Below are 15,259 nucleotides of genomic sequence, written 5' to 3'. Positions count from 1 at the left end.
CCTACTGATTAAAAAAAAGTTTTTAAGGTGAAATGTTTCTGTTTATTTGAATCCTTTTAACAGTACTTAGTGAAACATTTCGGCATACGTTTGTGATTTTCACATGGTTTGTCTGTAAAATGTGAAGCTCTTGTATTGCAGTGGTAATTCTATCCACTTTAATGGACTATTGTTATCAATGTTTCCTCTAAACTGCGCGCGTGCGCAATTGCGCACTGCTGGCACGGTCTCTGCGCACAGAAAATCTGCGTTGCGCACAGAAAAAAAAATCTAACTTGACTTGAAATTAAAATTAAAACTTTAACAATTCTGTTTTGCAGTGTTAGTCAGTAAGTGACTGGCTGCTCCCTTATGGGATTAGAACGGTGCCACCTTATCCCATAGTCCAGCCAATAATGCGATTCACGTTCATCTATACGCAGCTAATCAACGTCGTTGACAGGCTATGACAGCGCCCTTATGTGCTGACACCGGTGTTTTAGCTGGCAAAGCGGCTGATGTGGAGTGAAGCCACGTTGATGACGTGTAGAACCATTGGAGATGTGAGCAGGACAGACGGAACAATTGACAGAAAAAGTGTGGACTTTATACCAGTTTTTAAATTGTGTTGATAGACCACGTAAAACCAGAGTTATGATAAAAATAAATGCAATGTTTGGTTTCCTTCTTGAATACTATCGTTGTTTATATTTACTGCAGGAAGAAACGGTAAAAACGGCGTTTTATAAGGAAAACCTCGAAAGCACTCTCCGCCTGTGAGCAAACCCCTGCCCTCAGCCTTTCCTATTGGTGGAAAAATGTACCATGTCGACCAATCAAAAAATGATATGGCAACATGGTATTTAGTTGATTAGGAAGGGGGGAAGTTTTAGGAGTGACAGCGGTGTTTTGAGCTGTGACAGATTTGCAACGTTTAGCACGAATCTTGTGTAGTTAGTGTGTAGTGTAGTCAATAGTTTTGTTGTGTGTGTCAGAACAATGAGGCAACTGCTGAATGTTACAGGAGTAATACATCTCCTGTTGTCAGGCCTGCAGGTACCAGGCCGTTGTTCTCCTTTATCTCATAGTGGACAGAAATTATTTTTTGGAGTGACACAAATAATTTGTGTGGCATCAAATTTGATGCAGAACAGCTGATTGTTCTGTAAATAGTTTGAAATGTTTATTTAAAAAACGCCTTGGCTGCATTTTTAGGTAAACAGCTGCAAAAAACGTTGTTGTTTGCAAAACTCAGTAACTTTTTTGAAGAAGTAACTATATAATTAATTGCCCAACATTGGTCATTATTTACTGTATTTTGCAGACAGAGAGTTACAGGACTCTCTCCCAGACCCACAGACTCAACCTCATAATACAAGTCAGAGCTTTATAAAAAAAAAATAAAAATAAAAAAAAATAAAGTTTTGTTTTCAAAATTTTCATTTTTTTTTTACATTTTCATTGTAAGTGGGCTAAAGCAGTTAATTAAAAGTCTAACATAAATGTAAATACTGTAATCTGATTATTTTAATAAACCATGTGACTTGGATGGATGTGATGCTGGCGTGACCACAGTGCACACGTCTGCTGTTGCTCACAGTGGTCCAAGGGACCGCTCAGGGAGTTTGTGTATTCGCTCTGTGACACATGAAAAATTAGAGGGAACATTGATTGTTATTATAATGAACACTCCTGCCTCCTTTTTTGCACCATTAAATTAACCACAGGATGTCCTTTCTCTTCAGTTTTGGACTCCTCTATCTTTGCCTCCTACATATGGTACATTCCTATTTTTAACACTTTTATAATGTGGTACAAATCCTATATTAATTAGGTTTGGCAAGAAAAGCAACAGCACCTTGCGATTAACCTAAAGATAAGGTGATTAAATATTAATATACTTAATTAGTAATGATACTTATGAATGTCTTTTTCTGCATAACAGCTTTACTTTTTGAGTTATTTCATGTTGAACCTTCTAATTACTGCTTTTTGGTGGTTAATACAAGGAATACAAACCATCCTGCTTTGGTTAGTCTATAGTCATTCTATCTTAATAACCCAAAATATATCTTTTTGTGTGAGAAAAATTACAAGTGTTGATAGTATTCAAATCAAACCTAACTCTTTATATGTTCCTATTTTAAGTCTTATTATCACTGATTCATTAGAGGGTTGATGATTCACGCCTCACACAGGTTCCCAGTCCTGAAATTGCTTCCTCGTCACACTTTGTAAATTCATTATATCACTCAGCTACTTCAGTTAAATGTTTTTTTGTTGTTGTTATTGTTTTTACTGGAAGTCAGTTGAGGCAGATAGTTTTTGAACTCATTTAGGCGTAGAGGAAGACATTCAGCAGTAGTAGAACTACCACCATTATTCATTAACTGTTTCCAAGATTATCACACTACTGTGTGTGAAAACAAGCAACTCGATACCTGATTTTCTGCTTAAAAAGTAAAAGTAAACATAGCTGTTCCTGATAAGTGCAACTGGAAATAGATGGTGCATAAATTATACTCGTGTCTGCTCACAAGCATCGCTGTTCTTTGCTATGAAGCGACACAGATGTTTCTCCTGAAGTAGTGAAAGTTATGATTTCTATTTAATTTTTGGTTCAGAAATTATAAAAATAAATCAAAATGTTGTTTCGTGTATGTAAACCACACAGTGATTAGCGCTGCTGTCTCACAGCAAGAAGATCCCGAGTTCAACTCCACCAGCAGGCCGGAGCCTGTCTGTGAGGAGTTTACATGTTCTCCTCGTGTTTACGTGGGTACTCTGGTTTCCTCCCACAGTCCAAAGATATGCAGTTAATGAGGTTAGGTTAGGTTAACTTGTGATTCTGAACTGCTCATAAGTGTGAACGTGTATAACACCTCTTGCCCTATGGAAGCTGGAAAATTTCCATTTCCTTCATGGGAAATTGACTTGATCCTGCATTTAACTACTATTAGCCTGAACTTCCTGACCTCTTGATCCCCAAAACACTGCGGTTGCAGTAAAAATAAACCTGATTAGAAAAATTCTGTTTAATTCCATTTTATTAATATAGCACCTAATCACAACAACACCCGTCACAAGGTCAAGACCCTACAATAATCAAGAGAACCCCTAGCAATCAAGCGACCCCATATGAGCAAGCATTTGGGGACAGTGGAAAGGAAAAACCTTTTAACAGGAAGAAACCACTGGTAGAACCAGGCTAAGGGAGGCATGTAATCATCTAATTATAAATCTGTGAGATGGATATGAATATTTTTTTTCTCTAATGGTTACATTTTTATTTGTGATGAAATTCATGTCGTTACTAGTTATGGTTATGGTTAAACCATTAAAGCCAAGCGTATCGTATTTGATACATGTGTTTTTGTGAGTTTTTGAGTCTTCTACATCATCATTGTGACTTTTTTTTACCCTCAAAAAATGAAATAAATTGCATGACACATTTTTAATGACTAAATTGCAAAAATATGGCTTATGTAGCAAATGGGATACAAATTAAAACTTGTATATGCGGATTAAAATTTGATATATTTTCATATATTTTGTCTAAAGGTTCAACAAACCCTCTATGATCAAAAAAATAAAGATATACTTTTTTGTCAGCCCGGCTATAGTGCTGAAGAGAAACCTAGGGCTGTTATTATCTTAATCAGTGATGAATAGTAAGTAAGGACGGGGCTGTGGCTCCCCACACCCTCTAGCAGATCATTACATGAAGGAACCTTTTAAATACAAGCACGCTCATGCTCACAGGTGTACACACGGGTGCTCACACACACAAACTACACCCTTTTTGGCTCCTACCTCAAAGCACACTGTGTGCTGTCGATCTTACGTGCTGCACAATAATGTTTAATATTTAGTATTTACTGTCATATTCCCATAGATCATCGTGATGTTGTTTATTATGTTGCTCTTTTTTTCTGCTTGTTTTCTCTTTTTTCTTTCTCAACAGGTGATCCACGTGATTGATATATGTATTTTTTGTCTTCTTATTTTGTTGGTTTTTGTTTTTTGGCCTTTATCCTCGTCCCTCTTCCCCGCTGTTTTTCTTTCCCCCTTTCTTTCTCCCCTTTCTTTTCCCCAGTCAAGTCTTTCCCGTAGTTAGCAGGTTCAAATAAAATAAACAATAAAAGGTGAATCAAATAGACCAATACGGCAAGGCTGGGTTTGGTCGATTTGGTAAAGTAAATCCGTTGGGCATCTTTCTTCGCCTTTAGACAATAATTCTGATGGCAAAAGAGCCAAACGGGACAGGCAAAAAAAAAAAAAGAAAAAAAAAAAAAGAAATGTAATTTTTTAAAATGTTTGAAATGTTAATACCTAAATATTTAATATTGCCAGTATGAAGCGGGAGGGAGGGGTGCTGAGCTGCAGAATCCCAGGCCTCCTCAAAAAGCATCAGAATGGACGATTTATCCCAGTTTATTGTGTAGTTAGAGATTTTTGAGAAGTTGATAATTATTTTGAAAGTTTCCTGTAATGAGTTATGTGGGTCTTGTAGATAGAGTAATTTTGGCATATTGGGATATTTTGGCATATTGCTGCATTAATGGATCAATGAAAATGGTGAATAAAGATGGAGAGAGTGGACAACCTTGTCTGGTTCCCCAGTGAAGAGTGAAATTTGTGATGTGACCCCATTTGTAGCGATTGTTCTTTTGGGTGAAGTGTAAATATTTTTATCCAGTCGATGAACTACTCTCCAAAACCCAGTCTGTGTAGAGTGCTGAATAGAAATGTCCAGTTAACTTTATCAGATGCCTTTTCTGCCTCTGATGATAGAATTTTTTATATGGTGTTTAGAGGTGAGACTTACTAAGTTTTCTGGTTTTGATGAAACCGGATCGGTCTGGGTGGATTAAAACTTTTTCTATTCTAGTAGCTAGGGTTTGCTAATGGAGTCAAGTACTTCTGATTTAAAGCTTTCTTTTTCAGAGTTCAGGCTGTACTGAAGAATAAAAGTGGTAATTGACTTCCAAGCTCATTAGAACTGTGTAATATCTTTTTTTTTTGCATTATATACTATATTTCCATGTAGAGTGGCACATCTCTGCACCCATTTCCCATTTTCCTTGCAAAAAATAAAGAAATGAGGGATAACTCATTACCCCTTTAGTTGGAACTATAGCCCATGCATAAGGACATGTCCAAGGAATGAACCTTACATCTTTATGGTTTACAGTATTAGGATCAGCTTTTGTTAACATAAGGAAGCTGAATTTGTACAGTGTGTCTGTTGATACAGACATGTACACCTTACAAATAAGATTTTCAAAATCCACGTCTGCCACATTCTGTCAACACTTGTCATTGTAAAAGCTGAGTACTGCCTACTTGAACTGTGAGACTGTAACATTAATAAAACTCTTTCAACACAACATGTCAGCACCAGAAGGTGCTATAAAAAGCTAACAGTGCTAAAATTAGAATGAGTCATATGTTCCTCTCTTGTCTTGTTTGGGGTGATAAAGCTCATCGTGGTCCGCTGTGATTGTTCAGATCTCTCTTTCCAAGCAGGAGATATTAAACAGTGTGAAGGGAAGCTCCTGTTTGCTGACCCTTCTAATCAAACAAGAGCATATTTTCTTTTACTGTAACTTCGTTCGCTACTTACAGTATATAAAATATAATATGTGCTATCTGAATACTGGAAACTGGGTTTAATGATTGTTTGCTACAATAAAATCTGGACCAAAAGAAAACAATAATTTTAAACAGTTTACAGTTGAACATAAAATACAGACAGTAAAGAATTAAATGACTGTTCAGGGTAGCAAGTTTATTAATATTCCACCGTGTTTATGACAGGAAGGAGCTTCAAAGGATCTTAACTGTTAAAGGTTAGAAAGGCAGGTGATCCACTATTAAACCCCTCAAAAGCAAACAGGAATACAGTAAAACAATTGCTTAAAGTATGATTGAAACAACATTACAAATAATTGCAATGACACGTCTGCATTTATGTTGAGATTTCTTGTGCATTTGACTTTTTGTGCCAATCTACAATCACTGGGGCCCCTAATATGACACAGTGCACTGTCTTTTCATAGCCACTGGGGCGCAGTGCTCACCAAGAACAAGAAGAAAACCCGAATCCAATAGGTATTTTCAGATAAAATGGGGATTTTTTTGCTATAAATTTTATGTATTCATTGTGTTATTTTTGCACTAAGCCCACCATCACATGACGTCAAGAGCATCAACTGGTCTGAATCACCCAATACAGATTCAACACGTTTCTGATTCCTCTGCGGACAGCGGACACAGCTGACTCTAAATGAATAGTGCCCAAACGGTAAAAGTAGTCTCAATGAGAAGAAAACCACAAATCTCTTATAGAGTTGCACATTTAAGGACTTTTAACACTTCAGCAACTTTACATTTCACAGAAAATTATTCTAAATTTTTAATTCTCTGACAGCTGTAGTCAGTTTTAAATTTTCAGATCAAGACTTTACCCAAAAAAGTAATGTTTTTCTCTTTAAAATTCAGATACTGTTGTAGATTCACCCTCTTTATGTCACACGCTTCTCATTCATTGAATACAGATTGAATACAGTATATCAGAAAGACATTTTTAGGGTGTATGTTTGTCAGATGATCTCATTAAAATAACCCTTAAAGCCCTAAATAGATAAAAGGATCAAATGTGTGACCACAAAAGGACCAGTTAGAATAAAGCAGAGCAGAACTCTGTATTTTCTTCTTTCCTGCCTCATTATCTTCTGACCTTTTGGAGTGTCTTTTCCTCTAGGCTGAGAACCACTCAACCAAATTCCTTTACACAGAGTAGCTCCACGCTGACAAGCTTCAACAGTATGGTGTTGCATCAATATTGTTGTTTTGTAATTATATTTTTAAGTGGAGAATATAAGCAGTTTATTTTCTCTCCACAATCAGGTTTTTCACTTATGACTTAAACAATTTCAAGTAACTGTATCAAGCAAAGCCAAAGCTCTGCTTCAACAATGTGACTCTGACTCAAATGCTTAATAAAATGTCTGATATTGTGAGTGCAAAGTGAAATAAGTAAAGAGTTAAGCATTATTTTCTGTGCAGTTAGGTAGCTTTCTCAACAGAGTCGTGAAACCATATTTCAGCACCGGATAGCTCCCAAAGACAATAGTTAATGAAACTTAATGTAACATGTATAAAAAGTACTCATAGTACACAGTTTTGCTCATCAGTGAAACCCCAAGTTGTCATTAAGGGTCCCTGAATTGTAAGTTTTCAGATATCCCGTGTCTTTGCACCAATGGTTTATTTGTGGTTGAGGAAACTTCCAATTGATTATCTGTAATATGTGTTAAATAACCCCTTTTAGAAAGTTTATGAGTAAAAATAAGAAACACTGTCACAAAAATCTATCTATCTATCAATAGAATTGTGCTATTATTCTGTAGAGGTCAGATTGTGGGGCAAAAAGCTAAAATTATGAGTACAACCCAAAACGTCCATTCAGTATGGATCCTTCAGCAAGTTCACGTTCAGGCTCTGAACAATACTTAGATATGTGGTTGTGTAACTGAGCCTCATCTCCTCTGCAGAGGCGGACATTTGAAAAACAGGAAGGAAAAACGATTAGCACATTGCAGCTTTTTAAGTCCTTGAAACATCTCTTTGTTGCCTCTAGAGAAACGATCCATTTTTTTTCTAGAAGAAAGCATGACTGTCGTATTTCAGCACCCCCAACACAAACTTCAGCACTGGACAGCTCCCCACCACCTCCACCTCCACTAGGCCCGTCATGTGATCCTATTTATGGCATGACGTCAAATATTGACATTAATTCACTGTTTAATGAATTATAATGTTTGAATTCAAACTTCTTTTTTTATGGCGTGGCTTTGGGGGGGGGGGGGGGGGGTGTCTTTCATTGACGCGAAAGAGGGATGTACTCTAATGGGACTGGTGAGGTGGGTGGGGGGGATGACGCAGCCGCCCACCTACCCCCACCACTCCCCCCTTACCCCCCCCTTACCTACGCGACAAGTGAAAAAGGCATGCTTTCGGAATTATGCATAAAAAAACCAAAGGGAGTACAGTTCGCAGGACGCAGGAAAGTTTTCTGCAGACAAATGTTTGCCGCTTTTCTTCTCCACCGCGACCGAGTCCGCTTAGAAACTCCCCAAAACTGAGCCGCAGGTGCACAGCGGGCTACGCACACTCCGACCAAGCACAAGGGCACCGAAGAAGCTCTTCGCTGAGTAACAGAGGAAGAGAGGAGGAAGGGAGAGAGAGTGCGTGTGTGTGTGAGAGAGAGAGAGACTGAGATAGAGATCCTATCTCACTCTCCCAGTTGAGGTTTTCAGCGGATCGCGTCCAGCGTCTCGCAACTGGTAAGAGGAGCCACTTTTGGGGAGTTTTTTCTTCTTCTTTTCTTTCTTTTTATTCTGGGTAAAAGTGAGGCGAGTTTAGATGAAAGTCCTGGTGTGTGGTTGTCTGTTTGCTTTGAAACTCAGGTGTGGTGTGAAAGCAGCTAAAGTGAACCTACCTGATCGTAGAGCTGTGCTGTGTGTAGATTCGTTTAACTGTTGCCTGACTTGATGCCGCTTTTTTTTTTCTTTTGCAGCAGGAAAATGTCTAGTAAAGCGACTTTAGCACTATTCATCTATGGAATCATAATGCATTACAGCGTCAACAGCTCACCTGTGGGGCTTAGCTTTCCCAGTCTTAGGTATGTATGCTCTTATCCGTCTTTAAGTTTCCCTTTTCAGTCGCTGATTTGTGGTTCATGCGCAGCTCCTGGTGGGCACCGAGGACCCGCAGGGCACAGGCTAACGAGCTTATCTGCTTTAGAGTTAGTTATGTCTGGGAGTATAATAGCCGATTGGATTACTGGATAACATCATCTGACAGCCAATCCATAGGGCTGAGAAACATTCACCAGGGAGCGGCGGTAATGAAATTTAAGCTACTGAGGCAGTGAACTACGGCGTCTCAACCTGACCTGCAGCCATTAATACACCGGATGTATGTGATTGAATGATGTAATAGAAACGAGTTTACTGGGTTTAAACAAGTTTAAATCCCAATTAGTTAAGAGAATTTCGTGTGACTAATCCTTATAATTCCAACATTTAAAAAACAAATGTTGTGAAAAGAGTTCCTGAAACTCCTGATGTCTGATCTTCTTTCTGAGTTAGAATTTCATGTGAATATGCGAATAATATGCTACATGAAGTGCAGATGTGAAGAGAAACTGGGAAAAACTGTCCATTCTTACTTTTATTCAGACTTGATGGCGATGTTTATGATGAGGACGGCAATTCCTTACCGTCCCTGGATTACGACAGAGATCAAATTGAGGCGAGGAGCGCTCCGTCTGTCGCTGACGACGTCTACACTTTATACTACCCTCCGGAAAAAAGGTGACTTTCATGTCGGCTACGAAAAACTCCCCCCCCCCCCCCCCCCCCCTTCTCTCTTTTCTCTCTCTCTCTCGCTCAACGTTGCAGACATCCATGTTGAACATCTCATCGCCGTACAGTCCCTATTTATGTCCATGTATGTGTATGTTACGTGTTAATCAATGTATTGTCGAGATTTTGTAACTTCAAACACGAAGGTTTTATTTTAATCATTTTTTTTGTTTTGAAGCTTTAACAAAAACAAAACAAAAAAATCAGTCTGCTTTGAAACGAGGGAAAAGTCATTGATTAAAGTCATTAAAATTTAATGAAAGAATAGAGACGATGATGAATATCTTCACTTTCCAAGAAAAAGGGTGGGGGGGGGGAATCAGCAACGTCTCTCTGCGTCAGGATGCGCTGAATTTATCTCCCGTGAAGACTCAAAAGCTTGTTTTTCTTTAAATAAGCTAAAAAAAATTAGTTATTTTGAATCAAGGGGAATGTCTTGGGGAAAATAATGCTTTTTACGGATTCACTGTAAATCACAAAGGAAATGATCTCATAGTGACTCGTAGAGTTTTTACTTAAAGGGTGGAGGGAGGTTTAAAAAAAGCCCGTTTTAGGCCTAAATAATCGATTTAAGGTGGATATTTTTGCAGTGTAGCGACTTGACATTGTGTGGTGATTTTACTGTGTGGCTATCTATCATCCCAGAACGGAAAGACATGCAGACGGCATGTTTAATAAAGCCTACAGGAAAGCGCTGGGTCAGTTATCAGCAAGGAAATACCTTCATTCTCTGATGGCAAAACGTGTAGGGTAAGAGCTTCTTCTTGGTTGTCACCTCTTCTTTTCTTATATTAAATGTGGTCTGTCCTATGTGTGTTTTTCCCCCGTTGGTTTTCTTTAAAAACTCATAATTCACGCTGTTACACGTATTGTATATGTCTGTGGTCCCATTATCTCCCAGCGTGCTGCTAAATAAATCGCCCTCGTCCTCTGAATCAGCCTTTATTAATGCTATAAAAAAATCGTCAGGGGGAACACAAATGGGCACTTGATTGATTTGGGAAGTGTCGTTTTCTGAGCTGGCTGCAATCTAAAGGCGCAAAGGGAAGAATTAAGCCGCACAAGTTTAAATTTATCTCCAAATGAATTATTTATGGGGACTGAGTCCCAGTGGTTCCCGGTGGAAGGAGGGGTGGGGTGTGATGGAGGGGGTTGCAGTTCCTCTATAGCCTTATGAGCAGGCCCATCACATCTCAGTGCAGGCATGAAAAATAGTGAAGGGGTGGGTTAAAAGTTAAGCAGAGGGAACATGAATCAGTGTGGAAAAAGCCTTTGTGAGATCACTATTGTGCTCACTACCATGCTGCCTGTTTTTGTCAGTAAATCTCCAACAAATGTTTTAAACTGAGGATGCAGAGTGAGTGTATCCACAGCTCTCCTGGCTGGTGATAAAAAAGGAGGAATGTGGTTATACAATGATTTTCCTTTTTAAGGAAAAACACAAACAAAATAGATTTAGCACCACAGGCTGTACATATGGGTGGGTCTTGTGAATGCATCATGTATCCGTGTGCTGGTAGTGAGACCCGCCTCTCGTCTCTCCCACAGCGGGGGGAAAATGTTGGATGACAGCTCAGAGCCCCTCTCCAAGCGACACTCAGATGGGATCTTCACAGACAGCTACAGCCGCTACAGAAAGCAAATGGCAGTCAAGAAATACCTGGCGGCGGTCCTTGGGAAAAGGTATAGACAGAGAATTAGAAACAAAGGACGGCGGCTGGCATATTTGTAGCATCTTCCTCCTCCTCTCCTGAAAAACAAAACAAAAACAAAAAAAAACCAAAATCAAAGTGTGTGCAGCCCCAGATGAAGTCATTTTGAAATCTGACCAATCAGTGGATCGCTTTTGTGTTCTTAAACATGTATTTATGTATGAAGTAAGCCATTAAAATGAATATTTTGATAATAATATTGTTTTTTATTTTGTACTTAAAGCACTTGAGAACGCACATATCTACTTTGTGGACCAATTTTTCTTTCTTTGTTTGTTTGTTTTGTTGTTGTTGATTTAAGAAAATTTAGCCTCTATTTCTGTATTCATTGATTTACTTATTTTAGGCTAATTTATTGAGGGGACACAGTTGTCTGACGTGACTCATATGCTCCAACAGCCCTGTCTTTTAAAAAATTAGCAAAGAGACATGAATGTGAGGAAAATAAATAGTTTAAAAGACAATCAATGTATTGAATGCTGCTTTTTGTGACGTGACATTAAGAGTTTAGTTGTCTTTATTCACAACAGCCTTGAAGACATAGGTTTTCACCATATCCTACAAGAAATAGACTTTGATGCCCTCCCGGACGGGGAAGAGTTTGAGGCTTTTTTGGGAGAATGGCTGAAACAGTTCTCTCCCGAAATCCCGGTGAGTTTCAGGCTCTTTCCTGAGGCCGTGTCCTTGCAAGGGGCTTCTTACGCCCCTCCTTTTTCCCCCTCCTCACCTTCAGCTCTCGTTTCAAACACTCAAAACTCAACCTCTTCTTCCACCTCATCTGTGCTCCTGTCTCTCTAGACTCTCACAGATTTTTACTTTTAATTAACCCATCTATCCACAAAAAAGTGTGGAGAGATGGAAAAAAAGTAATTTTAGTTGGCTGGAAAAAATGCCAGTTTTGTTTAAGTAAATTTGAGAGGCTTGTCAAAATAAAAGCCTCCAAATCTGAGATGAAGACCAGAGTACTTTTGAGGTTTTTCTTGCCCTTTTTCTTCCTTGGTGTTTACAAAGTGAGCACACACACACACACACACACGCACACACACACACACACACACACACACACACACACACACACACACACACACACACACACACACACACACACACACACACACACCTTTGACTCGTGTAAGGTGCCAATCTTGTGTTTTCTGGATTCTGTGTTTTGGAAACCTCTTATCCTGCTAAAGGTTTTCTCACGCCTCTCTGCCCATTTAATAAGTATCACGAACATCTCAAGCACCATCAGGCAAATTTAAAAGAAAAAAAAAAAGAAATGATACTTGTTACATGGTAACTTATTCATCAGTTTGTTCTTTGTGAGAGACATAACAAGGCAGTTTGAAGCTTTGTGTTTGAACCTTCTGGGTCTATTGTGCTTCCATTCTCTGTCATGTGAACCGATGTAAAAACTACAGTAGATTGCATGATTAAAGTAATTGCACTAGCCACCGCATCTGTGCAGACGACTCCAACTAGATGGTTTTGCTTGCTTTCTGACTACTACAAACATACACGCCTTTCATTTCTGGATGTTGTTTTGTGTTCTTTTCTCTTCACTTTTCCCTCACATTTCTACACAAAGCTGTATGTCCTCTCTGAATGCACTGGCGAGAGTTTCCCAATCTAATGTCATACTTTATGGGTTTGTTACTTAGGCAAGGGAGATTTTTGTAATCTACTGTTGAATTGTGTGCGAGAAAAAATAACTGTGGACGATTCATTTTCTAGTATCTTTATACGGCAAAAGCCACAATGATTGATTATATTAAAAAAAGAGAGAGTGAGGATATGATGTAAGCAGGGTTAGAAACACACAAAGAGAACTGAAGTAAGGGAAGCAGGGGTGGGTCAAATGACAAAGAACATGCTGATTTTGAAAGGGATCAGGGCAAGTTTATACAACCAGCATGGTTAGACCAAAAACTCAAAGTCTTAGTGGTCCCCCGCCGCCCCTACAATCTGCACACTTCTTACCAAATGTGTTAGGAAGGAATAACAGCAGGGTAAACGTTTCCAATTTGTGTTTACTGTATCAATCTTTCTTTAATTTTGCATTCCCCTCTAGGGTTTGTGACGCAGGAAGCAGTTTGCGGCTGTGGTGCCTTGCATCGACTTTAAAATCGCCATGAATCCTAGATGGCTATTTAGTGGCCCTACAATGCTGCACATCATCAGCTTACATTTCACCCTTTTGTTGTTGTTGTTGTTGCTGTTGTTTTTGTGTTGCACAGATGTTTGATATAGTCTTAAGCATCATTCATCTTAGACGTCAAGCACTGTTGCTTGCGCTGCTTTCTTTTTGTACTTTGTGTTTAGAGCACTAGATGTGGATTTTTGTGAAAATAAAGCGAAGAAGCAGTTTTCCGCACTCCATAAAACATTATATGTATGGTAATTCAAAGCGCCAATAGCCTTACGAAAATGAAATAATCTTCAAAGATATATATATAAATATATATATATATATATATATTTACTGTGTGGAAAGTGAATATTAGACTACTTCTTCGAATGGCCGTCTGCAAGGGTCAAGTCAATAAATGTTTAAAAAAAAAACGTGTTGTAAGATTTGTATGAATAAATTTTTGTAAACAACAAAAAATTTCGTCTAATCTTTGAAGCCAGTATCAACAGAACTCATAACGTTTGAGAGGACCCTAACTAGTGATGAAAACCTAAATCACCACATTCTTTCAAAGGAAAGAGACTATCCGCTCGACAGTTTTGAAGGGATGTTACGGTACATGAGAAAGGACATACAAATTAAAAGAAAAAATCTGGTCAAAGAACAATGGTGAAATATTAACAGCATGAAATATCAAATAAACTGCACATAGCCAGATAAGACAAAACGACATCATGCAAATGAACCAAAGAGTGGAATTTATGTTGGAATAACCAAAATAGGAAACAGACATTGCTTCTTTATCAACAGTGGGTTTAATTTTGTTGTGAAAAACCCCACCAAACTGCAGAAACAAAGGAAAGCTGGTGAAAGGGAGACCAAAAGATCCAAGTCTCTGCCCCATTTTCACCGTGACTCAGTCAGTTTGGCGGAGGAACTGTGACACCAGTTGGCCGGGTGACTACCTCCCCTTGGGAGAGCATGAGTAAAGAGACGTGGGAGGGATCACCCAGCCTGCGCCACACACTGCTTCGCTGCACTTTACACCTCTCTGGGACTTCAGCAGTTGCGACCAAAGGCCTGCAGGACTGGTGGAACAGTTGGGCTGTCTGAACACTGGTACTGGCACTCTGTGAAAGGAAGAACTGGTGTGGGCTGGTTTTGAACAGAAAGTACAGGGTACATGCATACATCCACATGTTTTTAAAAAAAATGAAATGTCCAAACCTATATGGGAGGTGCTTCCTTTTATATCCCTAAAAATCTTCTTCCTTGTAAGATAAAGGTGAAGGAATCCTCGAAATAGCTGCAGGCCAGGGTGATGCAACAATTTTCAATATGTAAAAGACTATTAAAAAAAACCCCAAAATGAGACTCCAACATAAAATTTGCACAATTATATGGCATTTGATATGCATATATATTCACACAGTGTATCATTAGAATGTATATGGACCAGTGCTTTTGGTTAAACATTGCTAACAACTCTTCCAATACTTGCTCACATTTTCCAGTAGCTATACATGTTAGCAGATGTGGACTTCACAGTTTATCTTCAGTACCCCTTCCTGGCCAAATGTAGACCTTGTTTGGGTCCTAACACTTTTTCTGAGCTTTGCAAAGTGCAGTTTGAGTTGTTAAAGTTTTCAATATCTGCTGCAAAAGACGTCTGTTGTTTCCGGTAAACTTTAATAAAGGCGTCAGCAGGATGCTACTGTAAATCTACAGAATGCCCATGTTTATGATCTATGTGGTGACTATCACTATAACCACTACATGCATGAATGATAAAAATAGTACGATGTGAATCTCTATCAGCCCAGTGTGTCTCACTCCCGCTGAGACTCCTGCGTTGTTGGAGCAGCCGATGGCATTTGGAATACCACCACCCACCCTGTCGCCCTCATCTCTCGTCTTTTCCTCACAAGTGACACCTTTTAAAACTTGTGTGTCTGTCTCAATGCCAGCTAATGACCTTAAATAGATCCCCATATTTCATAATA

General features: G+C 38.9%; 1 protein-coding gene across 2 annotated transcripts; it reads left to right on the top strand.

Moving 5' to 3' along the window:
• Positions 1-8,036: 8,036 nt before the first annotated feature.
• Positions 8,037-13,681, top strand: adcyap1a (adenylate cyclase activating polypeptide 1a; the record flags this gene model as incomplete). 2 transcript variants are annotated; one of them, XM_080865328.1, is made up of 7 exons in its annotated part: positions 8,037-8,330; positions 8,564-8,668; positions 9,228-9,362; positions 10,059-10,163; positions 10,962-11,096; positions 11,656-11,776; positions 13,197-13,681. In XM_080865328.1, exons 2-7 carry the CDS (start codon positions 8,571-8,573, stop codon positions 13,203-13,205), a joined length of 603 nt encoding a protein of 200 aa, XP_080721454.1. In that variant the 5' UTR covers positions 8,037-8,330; positions 8,564-8,570. The 2 variants fall into 2 exon arrangements, with proteins under 2 accessions (XP_080721454.1, XP_080721453.1); XM_080865327.1 differs by lacking the exon at positions 13,197-13,681 and having other exon boundaries at positions 11,656-11,923.
• Between the last annotated feature and the right edge of the window lie 1,578 nt (positions 13,682-15,259).

This window comes from Rhamphochromis sp. 'chilingali' (genome assembly GCF_963969265.1).
Source record: "Rhamphochromis sp. 'chilingali' genome assembly, chromosome: 18".
Lineage (NCBI taxonomy): Eukaryota > Metazoa > Chordata > Actinopteri > Cichliformes > Cichlidae > Rhamphochromis > Rhamphochromis sp. 'chilingali'.
This window is presented reverse-complemented; position numbering and strand designations above follow the sequence as displayed.